The sequence below is a fragment of the Rattus rattus genome, chromosome 8, assembly GCF_011064425.1.
Source record: "Rattus rattus isolate New Zealand chromosome 8, Rrattus_CSIRO_v1, whole genome shotgun sequence".
NCBI classification, from domain to species: domain Eukaryota; kingdom Metazoa; phylum Chordata; class Mammalia; order Rodentia; family Muridae; genus Rattus; species Rattus rattus.
The window spans coordinates 65,590,218-65,606,644 of NC_046161.1; the positions used below are offsets into that span (position 1 = coordinate 65,590,218).

The 16,427-nt window shown below is 47.1% G+C and overlaps 1 protein-coding gene across 1 annotated transcript in view; it reads left to right on the forward strand.

Annotated features, from left to right (window-relative positions):
* Positions 1-15,583, forward strand: part of Aldh1a2 (aldehyde dehydrogenase 1 family member A2) — an 80,114-nt gene extending 64,531 nt beyond the window's left edge. Inside the window, exons 8-14 of the mRNA XM_032909495.1 lie at positions 1,459-1,561; positions 3,210-3,394; positions 4,749-4,913; positions 5,022-5,179; positions 5,824-5,898; positions 13,363-13,451; positions 14,952-15,583. Of these exons, the coding sequence (XP_032765386.1) occupies positions 1,459-1,561; positions 3,210-3,394; positions 4,749-4,913; positions 5,022-5,179; positions 5,824-5,898; positions 13,363-13,435 (759 nt within the window). The 3' untranslated portion in view covers positions 13,436-13,451; positions 14,952-15,583. The remainder of the gene's footprint in view (positions 1-1,458; positions 1,562-3,209; positions 3,395-4,748; positions 4,914-5,021; positions 5,180-5,823; positions 5,899-13,362; positions 13,452-14,951) is intronic.
* The last annotated feature ends 844 nt before the right edge of the window (positions 15,584-16,427 follow it).

The window sequence follows — 16,427 nt, forward strand, 5'->3', positions numbered from 1 at the left end:
TGAGGTAATTACCACAGTTGGGAAGATCTGGGGAAACCTGCACTGGAAAGTCTGGTGGATCCTACTCTTATAGCCACCTGGCTATGTCTGCATTAAACTCGGAAAGACCGGCCTTCCTTGTTCCTCAGCCCTGTATGTAGTTAGGATGTACAGGCCCTTACAGTGTGGGTTCTAAGAGCATCTGTGTTACGTCACTGTATCTCAGCATATCTAAAATCTAATGCACATAGTATCTTTAATCCTTCTTTACCAAGGAGGGAACCAGAGCTCAGAAAGTTGAGTATGAAGACAATGAAAACTCTGGGTAGTCTAGCTGGAAGCCTCTTCTCTTAACTCCACCTCTCCACTGCCTATGAATTGATGATCCTGCTGCAGTCTCAGTAAAGCAGCTAAAACACCAAGCATGAACATAAATGGATTATTTCTCTAAGAGATTTCTAAAAGTTTTATTTATCAGCAGAATTCCATACAAGTGACATTTCCTCAGCACAGGGCCAAAGTGTTTGTATAGGCTACATGACAGTTCAACGTGTCCACAGGGTGACCTGTGTTCTCCAGTGTAACACCCCATTTGCAGGTGGACCCTCTGAGGCCATCACTGAGGTGTAGTTTTTGCACAGGGATCCATCAGGAACCTCTGCCAGAGGGAAGATGAGTCACAGCACAAACTCGACAGCTGAGCCGCCCACAGTGGGCATGGTGGGGCGTATGTGGCACTGCAGAGAGGTCTTGTGCTGCCATCAGTGAGTGGGTGTAGGCCATCCCAGAGAGTGTCATCCCCGCTTCGGCAGGCCCTGAGGGATTTGGCAGCCGCAGTCTTCTGAACGCATCCTCGCCCCCTGAGGTAGCCTGTTCTTTCTTGATCAGAGCATCTCCATGGCTCATTCAATTTCATCACGACTGATATCTACTTAGTGTCAAGCGTTTCATTTTTCTAATGGCTTCTTGGTCACTGGAATTCCAGATGAATAAGTATCTACAGTCTCACACCAGGGAGAGAGACTCCCAAGCATCTAGAATACTTTAACACTAGCCCAAAGCAGAGCAAGGCTGATTTTGGAGATAGATGAACAGCGTTTTGTTTTGACATGGTGGCTTCCAGGTGGGGTCAGTTGGCCTTTTACCCCCAGAAGCTAGAGTCTGGAAGAATAAGCCATAATGTGATGGTGAAACCTTTAGTCGTGTGTTGCTTACTATTTGTCTCTAACACATTCTTCCAGCCCATGTCTTCCGTGATGAAAGGAAAACATTCTTCCCTCGCCCTTCAGCATGGGCCTTCAACTGTACTCACCTGCCTCTGTTTCGATCTCCCAAGCTGACCACAAAAGTTGTCCCTTGGGATTATTTTGCCTTTATCATCAATTAACTACCATGCCCTATTGTTCCTGGAGCTGGCTCTGACTACTGACCGCAACAATACACGATGTGTCAACCCACGGTGCATTTCCTTCCTTTCAGGTTGGAAAGCTTATTCAAGAAGCAGCTGGAAGAAGTAATTTGAAGAGAGTAACTCTGGAACTTGGAGGGAAAAGCCCTAATATTATTTTTGCAGATGCTGACTGTAAGTGGCCCACAGATCTCTCACCTATCCCAGAATGCTACCCTTTACCTTCCTCTTCTATATGTCCACTCTTGACAGAATATCTAGAGTACTACTTTTGAAGTTAAGGACATCCCAGTACTCCGAGGAGAAAATCATTTAATATAGGAGAAAGTTTGACTGAACAGTTTAGGGTCATTTTGACTCTCTGATGCTGTAGAATGGGTAGAAAAGATGAAGGTTTGGTCATTAATATATATCGGAAAGAGCAACGTTCTAAGTCTCTGGCACCTTAAAAAGGCCCTGCCTAGATTCTAGAAATCTTGAACTTCTCAACTGGGTCTAGTGGCTGGTCAGTCATCAAAACTAAATGCTGCTTCCAGAGCACTGGCTACATTTTGCCAGACCAATGCCAGCTTCTCTGCTTATTCATGCTATCTCCTTTCCCTTGCACCTAGAACTTTCGGGGGGACAAACCTGACAGATTTGGTAGCCTAACAAACATAGATTGGTAACCTAGGAAACACTCCCAGAAGGGACCTCCTGACCTATCTTGAAAACCTCTCCAGAATGAAGTTCCCAACCCCGCTTCACTCGCCCCTTGTCTTCCTCACACGTTTCAGGCATCATCCCTTCTCAGTTCTAACCAGGAGAAGTTAGGAGAGAGAAAGTGGACTGGTTGAGCCCTGCTCCAGCTTGGGGTTTGCTGAGTTCACCTTTAGCTTCCTTGTCAAATGGGAGATCCTGGGACTGCAGAGGCAGCCTGTGCCGTGGACCTGAGCGCACTGGGTGGAGCAGGTGACGCCCAGCTTTCTGAAGCTCAGGATTCAGTTCACCCGCATGCAGACGGAGACACCACACAGAACTAAAAATAATAGAAAGTAAATCTTGAAAAAGTCTGAGATCTTGCACCTCTTTTTGAGGAGGAGGCCGACTGCTGTCACACTAGTGATTCACTCAGTTATCTAGCAACCAGCACACGGATTGATCAATATTATCCTCAACTGTAAGATATGAGAAAGGAGGGGGAAAGAATTATCACACTGCTGTTGAATAATTCCATATAGAGAGATGTGGTATCTGCAAAGAATCACTGCTGTTATAGTTTAATCGCCAAAATTATAAATAAATATACAAGATCCAGCTGGCCAGGAGTCCTAAGTGGGCAGCCCACTGGCCAAATATATAGAATATATGTTTACTTTTCCAATTATTATCCTAAGCTTAAAGGCTACATTAAAACTTTGATTTCTGATTTCCTTAGGACTGGAAAGGTGTGGTAAGCTCTGACATTCACTCATGTTAACGGTCAATTCTGGTGGCTTCTGTTCATCTCTACTGCATTTCTTGGTCACCCGGAGGGTTCCATTATCATCCTGGGTCTTTTGTATAATGAAATTTAAATTTCCTGTTATGAGTGATGAGGGCTGGTCCTTCTGTTTGCAAAAACAAGAATGGGGCTCAATGATGTGAGGTTGATCAAGTTCACATAGCAAGTATTGTCCAGTTCAAACACAGCTAAATTATGTTCTCAGAGCCGAGCTACTCACTGGCATAGGCGAGGATGAGCAGGGCATCACATCTGGGCCTTTGGAGTGGTGAGGAAGGTGACTCCCTAGACATTCCACAGGCAGGGCTATGTTAAGGACACGGATGCTTCCTCTTGTAGTGGACTACGCTGTGGAGCAGGCTCACCAGGGTGTGTTCTTCAACCAAGGCCAGTGCTGCACCGCAGGGTCTCGAATCTTTGTGGAGGAGTCCATCTATGAGGAATTTGTGAAAAGAAGTGTGGAAAGAGCCAAGAGGCGCATTGTGGGGAGCCCCTTTGATCCCACTACTGAGCAGGGTCCTCAGGTAAGAAACCCTCGTATACTCTAACCTGGGCTGGCTAACACATTGTGTGCTAATAGGACCCAGTGAAACAACCTGTTCCATTTTCAGCCACCTTCTCATTTCTATACCTTATCTTCATAGTTGAAAATGCCGGGGTTGGGGATTTAGCTCAGTGGTAGAGCGCTTGCCTAGGAAGCGCAAGGCCCTGGGTTCGGTCCCCAGCTCCGAAAAAAAGAACCAAAAAAAAAAAAAAGAAAATGCCGGCACTGGGGCATTGCCTCTCTTTACATTATTCCAAGAACTATGGAATCAGAATTACATAAGATGTATTTTAAACTTGGGTGGTTTAGCAGAAAGATCTCTGAGTATAGCCCCACCCCTGGCCTCCTAGCCGCTTCTCAGATGCTGTGGTCAGGAAGGTGGACATCTCCTTCTCAGACATTTTTCCTCTTTACCAACTGCCCACAGTTCTCTCTGCTACCCTTCTGTGGAATGGAAAGTTGGCCGACTTTCTTCTTTCTCGGACTGTGTTGCACCCATAGTGCTACGGAGACATCACAAATGTACTTTCTGAGAAGCACATCTGAGCACAATGGGCTATCTATAACCATCAGGATAGGTTCCCAAACCTGTGGTTTTAATCTAGTCAAGGTCAGAATTTGCAGGAGTTTGTCTGAACTGGCTCTCATCTGGGTCTCTAAGCATGAGTTTTCTAGCAAAGCAAACCACTTCTCAGTTTGGGGATGTCTGGTGAGAAGATTGATTAGTTCTAGCTAAGAAAGCCTGGGTGACTATAGTTATGTCATTCACCATAATGACTGAGTGACAACTTTAGTGTTGGCTTCTGTTTCCAACCAGGAATCATGCCCTTAGGAAGTTTAATTCACTTCTCTAAAGGCAAAGCAGGACTTGCTCTAAGGATAAACCCAACAGTGTCTTGAGGCGGTGCTACTGAGAGAGGCTGCGTGCAATCCCTTGTCTTTGTCTTTTTAGTGTTAGTACATGGCCTGCTTCTTAGTCATCTGGACACAAGTACCTTTATAAGAATATATAAAGAAGTACAAGTATTCTTTATAGACACTGAATAATCATTAAGCCAGGTCTCTAGCATTTGAATAAATTTTAGGTCTTGACCTGGTATTTCAGGTTAGGCAGTCATTAGAGTTCTTTGGACTCTGTAAAGAGCAACTATGTAACATTCCCACTTGTTTAATGTTCAAAATTCAGTAGGTAGTATCAATTATCAGTTTGATATGATTCAACTGGATATGGTGACATTTGAGGAAGAAAATCACATGAAGGGGTTCATGAGAATGTGAATATTTCCATTTTTATGGGAGACTTTCTGAGAGTCATCAAGTGATTTCCCCTGTAGATTGATAAGAAGCAATACAACAAAATCCTGGAGCTCATCCAGAGCGGTGTGGCCGAGGGCGCCAAGCTCGAGTGTGGAGGCAAAGGACTGGGAAGGAAGGGCTTCTTCATTGAGCCTACCGTGTTCTCCAATGTTACAGATGACATGCGGATCGCCAAGGAGGAGGTATCACGGGCGTTCTTAGGGTAGCCACACCTTTGCCGGGGTTTGAGAGCATTCGGGCAGTAATAAAGTTTTAATGTTTTTCATCCTCACACACACCATTTGTTGCAGATCTTTGGTCCTGTCCAGGAAATTTTGAGGTTTAAGACTATGGATGAAGTTATAGAAAGAGCCAATAACTCAGACTTCGGGCTTGTAGCGGCTGTCTTCACTAATGACATCAACAAGGCTCTCATGGTGTCCTCTGCAATGCAAGCTGGGACAGTTTGGTAAGACATATCCACTGGTAATGTAGGAGGCCTGTGTTAGCACACACGTCAGTACTGACACTAAATGCTAACTTTCAGAGAGGGGGCAGTTAGTCCAGTGAGCATAGTTAGACCCTTGCAGGTCCTTTCTTGGCCATGTTACCTCATGGGAGATGGGGGTGGAAGAAGAGGTCACGTGGCCAGACAGACACCAGAGAGCAAGATTCAGGGGTGAGGCCTGCTCTTAGAGCAGCTTGCTCTTGCAGGAACTACCTAAATCCCTTGCTTCTCAGAATAGCTCCCCTAGGGACTAAGGAACCCCCACCAGGCTCCACCTTTACCAATTCCACCTTTCTCCAGTCACTACCCTGAGGACCAAGCTGATGAAGCTGGTGACACCTGAGCCCTTGAGGGACAAACAACACAAAACTGTGGCAGGGGTTTCAATTCTCAGGGGGCCAGGGAACAGATAAGGGTCCTCTGCAACGATGGGGAAAATAGATGACAGCCAGTTGTCAACCTGAGAAAACTCTCGTTAACGAGGCCAGAAAAATCAAATATTATGAACTTTTCACTTTGAAAAAGAAGTTTCTCAAAGAAATACAGCAGTTGGATTATCTCTATGAGGTGAGAGTCATATTAACAGTGCTATTTTCTTATTTTAGGATCAATTGTTACAACGCCTTAAATGCTCAGAGCCCCTTCGGGGGGTTCAAGATGTCTGGAAATGGGAGAGAAATGTAAGTGTGGGAGATCCTGCTGTCTACAGAGATGGGTTGAATCAGCACTGGGGGTGGGGGAGTGCCGACGAAACAGTTCGCTTCACCTCTGTGCCTCCGTCCATAAGCTTTGTTTATACTGTTGATACAGGGTCTCATTCTGCTGCTTAGAAATACCTGGAACTTTGTAGAATCAGCAGACCTCAAACTTAAGTAATCCTCCTGCCTCTGCCTCCTGAGTGCTGTGATTACAGATGTGAGCTACCATGCCTAGTTTAGTCTAACATTTTACTGAGCATAAACTCCAATGAGCTGAGTGTCACTTGATACTGAAGTGAGCAAGGTGCAGCTCCCCCACACTCACAGTGGACAGGAAATAGATCCATTATTCAGCTGCATCCTGTAAGCAGAGAGGAAAAGCTCTCTGTTGTCTGGGGAGGGCAGAAAAGACCCCTACCCTAGGAGCACCCACTATTGCGGTTTTCAGGGCTGTCACTCAGCGGCTGCCCCGCCAGGGCCCAGATCCTGCCGCAGAAACATTTCACTGTCTGTACAGCTTCAGAAACCTTGGGTTGACGCTCTAAAGCAGGAGGCTTTATGTAACGCCTAGATGGCTTGTCCACATTCATCTACCAGGGCAAGATCGCTAGGGCTCCACAGCTCTAGGACTCCCATGACCCCTGCACCTACAGGGGGCTGACGCCTGGTGCCATTCCTTTTGTGCCCATCCAGGTCATTCGTGTACCACCGCTCAGCCCCTATGGATCTTAGAGTTGGGATGGGGGATTAGGACATGGGTCTGGGGAGGGGATTTGCTGAAGATATAAATTGAACACATATCAAGGCCGTCCAGGGAATTTCTTGGGAACTGAGGAGACATCAGTTTTAAAGGCTAAGATGCCTAGCATATAGTTGTCTAGGCAGGGCTCAGTGGAGAGGATGAATAGGAGAGTTTTGTATTAACAGTAGTGGATGTCACTTCAGTCACTATAACACAGCCTTCTTCTGACAGTGTAAACATTAGGAACTTAGTGTTCATGGTTCTGGGAACTACGTCCAAGGTCAAGGTGCTGGTCGATTTGGTGTCTGGGAAGGGCTCATTCCTCACAGATGGCACTTACTTTGTCCTCTTGGAGTTCAGAGGAAAGGAAGTATGCTGGAGCCCCTCCTAGCAGGGCTCTGATCCCATTCGTTAGGGTGGAGCCCTCATGACTTAATCAGTTCCCAATGGCCTGGCCCACTTGTTAATACGATCACTTCATGCAGTAGGTTCCAACATACACATTTTGGGGTAACACAGACAGCTGGACCTCAGCAGCTGCCCTCGGCTAGGTAGCTGCTGCCTGTCTGGCTTGAGCTAACTTCTCTCCTCGAATTATCCCGCTTGACTTTCTCAGTGATAGAGATGCTCTTCCCTTACCGTGCGGACGGCCCAGCTAAGGAGCTCAGGAGAGTGCTCAAAACCTACCCAGCTCACAGCTGGTGCATGGCAGCTCTGACACTCAAGTCTAAGCCTCAGTGGTCTCAGAGAAATAATGTCTTACCACCATCAGCCATGGGGGCTGAGGGGTTAAGGACAGGCTTCAAAACTAACACAGTTGTCCTGAGGTGCTGATGACCTGTAAAAACTGGGTCATAGGAGAAGTAAACTAGACAAGAGACTCATTCCAGACTTCAATGTAGATTGACTGGATTTTGAATGGCATTCACTGAATGAGTAGTGGCCAGGGACTCCCTCATCTGACACCCTCATTTAAAAGTCCAGCTCTGTTTGAAAGGAGTGGCTCTATTTTCTAAATCCTGGGGCTCACAAGAAGGAACATTATCCATACCCCTTCCTCTGCCACTACTGAATGACTTCCTAAAAGCAAAGGGTTGGTTCGCAATCTTCCAACCAGTAGTGAACACACAGCAGAGCACTGGACTTGGTGTGTGCAGGGACTGCAGCACATTGGGGTGCTCAGGCTGCCCTTGGATAAATGACGTGCACAGCGTTGCAGGGATCAGAAGGGCCCCAGGAAAGATGCTGAAGTGAAGAAGAGGCTCAGAAATGAGGGAGATTGCTGTGAAGGCCTGGGCAGTGTTCACCATGGTCTTGCACTGGGCTTTGGGTTGGCCTTCTAAGGAGGGGAGAAGCGGGGCAGATGGAGAATATTCTTTTGAGCTTGGAAGGCAAAGCAAGGTAGTAGAGAGGGAGCGTGAGCAGAAGTTCTCTGGTAAAGGTAGGGATGCTGTCTGTGGGGTGTGCAGGGACCCCTTAAACGTGAAGAGGGGATCCACAGGCTTCACATACTGCAGCTGGCATGTTCTAGCCTCTTAGCATTGAACTGTCTGGGTAGTGCAGCTCTGGGGCTAAGAGTAGTTTATAGTCACGTTGCTTAGATGCAAATCTTGGCACTTCTGCTTCCTGTCTGCAACTTTCAGTCTTCCTAAGCCTTGATGTCCTTCTCTGCATATAAAATATGAACGTAGTTATGGCACCCGCCTACAAGTGCTGCTTTGTGGATATGTTAGGATTAAATAGATAAACATGTAGTAGCAGTGCCTAGAAAGCCTTCAGAGAGAGAATTTGCCACTGGTGATCAGAGAGGGGCTGCTAGGAGGGTGGCTCTCTTAAGTTCCTTAAGGAACCTGTTACCTCCGAAACAGAGCGATTTTCCTCCCTCCCAGTCAGCGGCACCGCCCTTCTACTCCCCCATGCACCTGGGCCTTGCTTGCTCTCCACACTCGTCTTCCAGCCAGAACTGTAACCTGGATGGAGTCCTGTTCTCACAGGACCTTGTGCTCTGTCCACTGCCTAAAGCACACAGGACCTCTTCTTGACTCACATATGGCCTTAACTCTCTGCCCCCATTCTTGAGACTGCATTCCACTTGCTCTCTCATTTCCTGCCTCTGTGGCTGTCCTCCCCAATCTCTCTGAAGTGTTGGGGCAGTCACTGGTCCTGGGAACACAGTTCTCATTCAGTGTTTTGCTACAGATCATTAACACAGTGAATCACCAGTATAAAGTAAACTTGTAATAACTGTCCTGTGGGTAATGGAGTCCAGTCCCATGCTACCCCGTCCCTCATGAGAAGCAGGCTCTGATGGGATTCAGACTTTTGATGATATGGGAGTCTGCTCTCTTCCCAGAAGAAGTGTTCCCTTGCTGGAAGGTTGTTTTGGGGCACAGTTTGGCTCTGTCAAACCATATACAACAATGGCCAAGGAACCTGAAGAGCAGCTTCTCCCTACTTCGAGACATGCTGGTGACATGGCCGCCCCCCTACAGTTATGAAATAAGATGGATGGTACTCTTTGATGAGACAGATTGCATTTCATCCAAGTCAAGGAACATGTTACCTCCAAAATAGAGGGGTTTTCCATGTGTGACCTTTTTTGCCTCAGAAAATTTGAAACCCTGAGTATGTAGGTATGCTAAATAGGTATGCAACCCAAATATTTCCCGTTAACCAATCATAAAGAAATTTCTTATAAAATAATTATTTGGAATATATATAATTATACTATTTGTTAAAAGTTAATGAAACTTCATGTTAATGAGATCGCATGCTTGTTTATTTTTATATAAAGAACTAAGTTTGCTGGTTACTTGATGCTTGAGGACAAAGAGCATCTTCAACACTTTTCAGAGTTGAGAACACTGCTCCACGTGAATATGGGCTGCCAAGTGACAGGAGCATATTTATGGTCACCTCAGAAAGTGCTGGAAATTCTATCCCAATCCAAAGTCAAAATTCATTTGACAAATGTTTACCAAACTCCAATAGCAATTTTTAAAACCAACCACTCTAACAATAGGATCCAACACTGTACTGTCCCTTGCTACTTACAGGCTGAGGAAGGGGAGAGGAAATACTAAAAGCCTTTATTTTCTATGATAAAATTATGTTTCTATAAGGAACCTTGTGTCCAATAACCATGTGGTTCATAGCGCAGGTCCAGCCTCATCACAGCTGTGTGAGCCTGAGCGGAGACGGTGGGGTTGGTAGAGAACACGAGGCGTGCACTGCACTGTGTTATGTGCTCAGACCGAGCAGGCATGCATGAAGCCACAGATGTGACAGGGGCAAGCCAAGCCTGACACCTCAGATACATACATTATGTATTTGATTTTGAATTAATTTTTGACCACTGAGTATTCAGAAGTGTTTGACTGTTGCCAACTACACAAGCCCCTCCTGACTGCCATTTAAGATGCTGCAATGTGAATAACCTAGTTTCTGTCTCCACTCGTTCCCATGTCTTCTCTGTTTCAATGAGTGCTGGAAACACTTTAAATAAGAGATCCTGTTCCACCTTCCATCTAGTGTGATAGGCTCCAGAAAATCCACTTAACCTTCCCTTGGGGACAGCTTCTGTGCCTCACATCCCAGAGTTTCCATGTCCACACCCACAGGATGCAGAGAAAGGACCCTTCCAGAAACAAGCTCCAAGAAGACCGACTACCAAGCCTCAGTTTCTTTTAGAGCTGCAAGAGGGCTGCCGGCTACTGGTTATCTGATGTGCCCTCCCCTTTGTGCCTGGGTCAGAGGCTAAAGGGGGGCTCATCGGTGCTGCTGACCTAAAAGCTCCCATCTGTTCACTGTCTGTCTGTCTGCTCCTGCCTCATTCCAGTCTCTGTGTGAAAGACGGGGAAATAAAAGCTCCGAAGTCACACTGAACTGAAGGGATGGAGAGAGCTGTGCACGTGTCACTAACATTTAGACAACAGGGATTAGGGCTGCAGGAGTGAGAGTGGGGTTGACATGCTGAGCAGCCAAGCTGCTCAAGTCACACACACACGCACATGCATGCACACGCACCCACACACATGCACAAATAGCATGCATGTGATCAGAAGGCGGCTGTGGCCTAAGGGGTTGAGATTGTGAAATATGCTCATCTTAGGACCCACTCTCAGAGACTTGAGTAGACCTGGGCTAGAGCCCAGGATCTTCATGTTCTACCGAGCTTCTGGACTGATGCTGGGGCAGCTGGGGCAGGACCTCACTCAGAAAATTGTTGCACTAAGCCCAATAGAAGCACAAGGGAAGGGAACGCACACTGAACAGAGATCCCAGGGTTTCTGAGATGGTTTACTGGGTGCCACTAAAATCGAACATTTTCTCCTTTACTCAGGGTGTGCCCATTTCTTCATCTCAGTGATTAACCTAGTCTGCTTCTCGGGGTCTCTGTGCCTTGTGGCAGTGTACAGGGACAATGGTGGGCACATGGCTGGAGGTGCTTCAAGAAAGGACCTGGCTCCCAAGCAGTGAGGTTCTTCTTGTTAACTATGCATCTAGAAGTGCTCAGACTTAACTGTAGTGGAAAGATTTGAGAGAAAGACCCTAGATTAATGTGATGAAATTACTGAAGAATCTAAACTTCAAATATTTTAGAGTCCCTTGAACAGTCAAAGAGTGGGCAGAATGACCTCATCCCTTGCCAGACTTACAGAAACAGAAACTTTGGTGTGGGAGGGTCGAAACCCCACAGTGTAGTCATGCTCCTTGGGTGATAACTGTATATGTATTCTGGGGCTCAGGAAGTGCCACAAGGGAGGTGACTGGGCACCAAGAGGAGAGGGAGAGCCAAATGGGGCCCTTCAGCCAGCTATTAGAAGAGCCATCATTCCCCTGTCCACTGACTCCAGGACTCTGTGTCTGTTCCATTGTGGCCTCTCACCAGCCCTCCTTGATATCCTAGGCACATGGCCACCCCTTGACTGTAGGTTTAAGATACCTCCTTTGCCTCTAAGCACTCTGTGTGTCGATATCCCCTCCAGAGCCTGGGCAAGGACCCTCCAACTAGTAAGGCTACCCTTACTAGTACACTTGTACAAACACGGTGGGAGCCTGGCACAGTAAATGCAGCCATAGTGACATGTTTCTGATTGATAGACCACCCCCGTACTTCTCACAGACTGGAGACCGTAGTCTCCAGGAAAGAGTGCTTCAGGGTCTGCCCAAGTGCATGCATAAGGAAATAGAAGGCAGTGAGTAACCTCACTGCCATCAGGAAGTACAAAATGTCCTGATGAGGAGACACATTCCGAATTGCCTTAGGGCAGGAAAAATCCAGAGAAATCCAGTGGAAGCTGGTAATAGACACCCAGGGCTTGGATAGAGTTGGTGAGGGTATGGCATAACGAGGCCCATCTTGAGTGGCCCAGACAGTGATGGTATGCTTGCAGAGTTTGCTTTGTTGACTGATGTATCCCAGGAGGTCCTTGTCAACTTGGGTGTGGTACCCAGAGGAGCTACTGGCAATGCTGTTGGAGCTGTGTGTAGGGTCATGGAACTCCAAAAGAAAAGGACGGGCCATTGCTCTTGGTATTACTTGTACAATCCAGCTGTAGGAACTGTGTCTTCTGTGACTCACTGGTGCAGAAGACAGCTTTCTCACTAGCCTTTCACATACAGACACAATCCTAAGTGGTTAACCTTCCAATAGAGACAGTGTGGCAACAAGGTAGAACTAGCAAAGGAGCTATACAGCAAAAGTCTTCCTCCACCCTGGTCACCTCCCCTCACCCTGTGTCCTCAATGTGCTAGGTAGTATGGCCAGCCCACAGTTTTAGGGAGGTCAGAAAGCCAGATAAGTGGGCTCAGCTCCATAGGGACAGAAGTGCCATAGCGGAAGTGACCACTATGACAGAACCTTCCTCTGATGCACTCACATGCAAGGAGCTTGAGCAAAAACTTACTTGGCTTTGCTTACCAGGAGCCCAGCAATGATTTCTCAGTAAATGCTTCCTGACAACCCTTGACCTGCTACCAGCCACAATTCCAGAAGGGAAGTAACTGAGGAGACTCTAAGGGTCCCTAATGGTCACCTCAATTATTTCTTAAATCTTCCTACCAGTTTTCTGAGGCCATGGTAGTAGCTGTCAGGATCATATTGAAGATGGTGCAGGTAGTTTCTCTTTTCACACAGTAGGGCCTTTGGCTATCCTGTTCGTCCCTGTTTAGGAAGTAGAAGGAGTGAGAAAGTGGAATTTTACAAACTGGTAAGGACTCTAAGACTCTCCTCTGAGAGATGAAAACCATCTCTCTAGGCAGGCTGCAGCCATCAGAAGTCTGCAGAGACTGGAGCAGGTTTCTACAGAGTGGTGCACAGTCCTGGAGGACCAGCACTCCCAGAGGATGGAAATGGGGCCTAGGTGTTGGCAGACCTTGGGTCTGGCTTTTCGCTGACATGGTGCTCAGCTGTGAGCCATCCTGCCTTGGCTAAGCCCAGGCCTGATTCCCAGGGTACCAAGGAATCTCTTCCTTTCTACAATGTGCTCTGAAAACGGGGGGCCTTTAAGGAAGGGCATTTGCCCATGAGAGGGTGGCTCTCTGCTCTGAGGAGGGCTTTGCTGTTCAACTTGGAGTTTGTACATAGAGCCCCATGACCTTCTGCTCATAGCCAACAGCTTCACCCTCTCAAGGGTGCCATCACAGCCCAGGCACCATCCTCTGGGACGTTAATATCTGAATCTGCTCATTATTTGTTTCAGGGGTGAGTTTGGCTTACGGGAGTACTCAGAAGTAAAGACCGTGACGGTGAAGATCCCCCAGAAGAACTCCTAAGAGGCCCAGGCCGAAGGTGAAGATACCACTGACTCCCTGCTTCTCTGTAGAGCCCAGCTCTGAGGAGTACAGGGTTGAGCCCATCCCTTCCCTAAATACTGACTTGATGACATAGCAGGCAGATTACAGCACCTTTGACCCAAGCCAGCATGGCAGGGTTTAGAGATACTCTGCAAGGAGTCACACTCATGATACCAAATACTGGGAGCATAGCAGAGACAGGGGAGCACTCGGCACAGCCAGTGGTGTTCTGCAGAGCATGGGATGGAGTGAGGGAGCTGCAGTAACTGATGCCTTTGTCACAGAGAGCTTTCCTAGAGGAAAGGTTGTCTTGGCACTGTCTTCATTTTCCTCCTTCCAGTTCCTGCCCACTCCTCACTCCTCCCTCTTCCAGGGAGACTTCAGTTGAGCTCATTTAGGGCAGATGTTTGGGCCGGGAACAATTTTCCAAGGTTTTGCAGCCAAATTACCATTTCATGTTATCCATTTCTTCAAAGCAAAACATGAAATGGTTTTAGTTAGAGCCAGGGCAGACTGAAAATGCCAGGAGCTGGTACACTGCAGATGTTCTAAGTGGTGGGGATGTAGTATAGTCCTTTTCTGACTTCCATAAATAACACAGCAGAAAGAAGATGTGAATGAGGAGGTCAGAGGTTATCTTGTGTAGTTTGCAGCTTCTGAGCAGTTTGGTGTGTGTGTGTGTGTGTGTGTGTGTGTGTGTGTGTGTGTGTGTGTGTGTGTGTGTGTGTGTGTGGTCATGACCCACAATTAGTGGGGGAGGTATCAAATACCCTTTCATAGGGGTTGCCCAAGATCATTGGAGAACACAAATATTTACATTGAGATTCATAAGAGTAGCAAAATTAGCTATGAGCTAGTAACAAAAATACTTTGATGGTTAGGGGTCACTACAACTATACTCACAAATCTGTATGAGGAATTGTATTAAAGGGTCGCAGCACTAGGAAGGTTGAGAGGTGCTGGTGTAGACTGTGATGCAGGTCACAGGTTAGCACATGTAGGTTACAGCCCCTGAACTTACTGCATGGTTTAGAGAGAGAGAGTCAGAGTTAGTCTCTCTTTCTCCCTCCCTCCCTCTCTCTTCCCTTCCCTTCCCAACCCCTACCAGGTGTGTGTGTGTGTGTGTGTGTGTGTGTGTGTGTGTGTGTGTGTGTGTGTGTGTGAGAGAGAGAGAGAGAGAGAGGCCACAGCCCTTGTTTTCATTGATGAGCGAGATATTTCCCAAAGTTCATCCTAGGACCAACTAAAGCAGCCCAGGTAGGCTCAGGAAGCTGGTGATGCCAGGACCTTGCAAACTGAGTGTTTCCAAGGCTAGCTGACGAGACTTGAGTTATTGCTGCCTCTCCTACATCCTTGTACACCTCACTGCTCCAGCACCTGCTGTTTCTGTGCTATGGCTATCCTGGCCCACTGTGTCTAGATCACCAACCTGAAATCTGCTGTCAATGCATTTGAAAATGTGAGCCAGCCCAATGACTCCCTTCTCTATTTGCAGAGCACCAGTGTGCCAAGACCGCCACCTATCACCAGGCCTCCTCTGTCATGCCCTGTGGCCCGCCTCACAACAAGTGAGCTTCAGCCTGCAGAAGGGGAGCTGTGAAGCAAGCCTGACTCTCCTTCCCTCCACCCCACCCCACCTCTGCCTTCCAGTGAACCCCATTTGGTGCGAGCAGCACTGGCTTCCTTCCCCTCTCCTGAGCTGCCAAACTGAAGCCAGTCTCTAACCTGGGTGACTACCATTTATTTAATAATGCCAAACATAACCTAGGTGTAGAATATGGTCATGTATCTATCGCCTTCTCTATTTAATGGTTTTTTGCTTTCTAACCAAACCAGTTTTCAGTTTTCTATTTATAACCTGCCTGTCCACGATGTTTTCAAGCAAGCCCTCCATACTGTTACTGACAAATGAGGACAACGCGCTCAGCAGACAGCCCTGACATGGGCTTTGAGTCCTTCCAGCAGGCGCCCTGCTCTTCCTACAGCGCACCCATGTGAACACACGATTAACCAGCTAGCTCCCTTCAACCCACAGTATAGAATGTGAAAAGGAAGATTTATGACTTTTAATTTACTTCAAAAGAAACCTCGTGCTAGCAATAAAGCATTTATATTGTGTACACCTCGGGACTGTTTGTGTTTGTGAGTCTGTCCCACTGAGCCCGTTTTTGTCTTTACTTCCTAGCTGGGAATTTTGGTGGGGGTGTGTTCTTACGTGACTGAGCAGAAGGCCGAGAGGGTATTTTATAGAATACATTAAGGTTGAACAAACAAACTTGTGCTTTGACACTGCTTAAAACTCCTGTGTTTACAGTTTCCTGTAGCACATAAAATTCAGGCATATGTGGAACTTCAGATTTCAGGAAGAAACCTCAAAGGACTCTGTTACAGGAACTCACAAGCCCTGAGCTCACCATCAGGGTTCCTGCTGCTGGCAATTCCCAGTAGCTTCACTCACTCAGCAGAGGGGAAATATACCCAAAGGCTGGGGAGCCAATGTCTGCAGCTGTCTGTGGGACTGCACTGTTGGCTAGAGCTTACTGACACTCTCTGCTCTCAGAGTCCAGCTTTTACTTCTAGAAGGCTTAAAATTTTTATTTCATTTGGTGTGTGTGTGTGTGTGCATGTTTGATGTGGGTGGGAATGCCCATGCCAGATTGTGGGTGGGGGCCTGAGGACCACTTGCTAGAATTGGTTTTTCCTTCCACCATGGGTCTGTGGGATCAAAGTGAGGTAATCAGACTTATGCGACAAGCATTTTTGCCCGCTGAGCTGTAATCAGTCTTAGAGTGGAGCTTTTGGAGAATGGGTCCCACATTTAGGAGCTACACAGCCCTCACTACCAACTCCTGGAATCTCTGCCTAGGTTCTGGTTAGCAGAGACAAAAGGTGAACCAATGAATCTGCCCAAAGCAAACCTGACTGTGAGCAGAGATGCTTGCTGTAGTTTAGGGTTTATTACAGTCCTCCA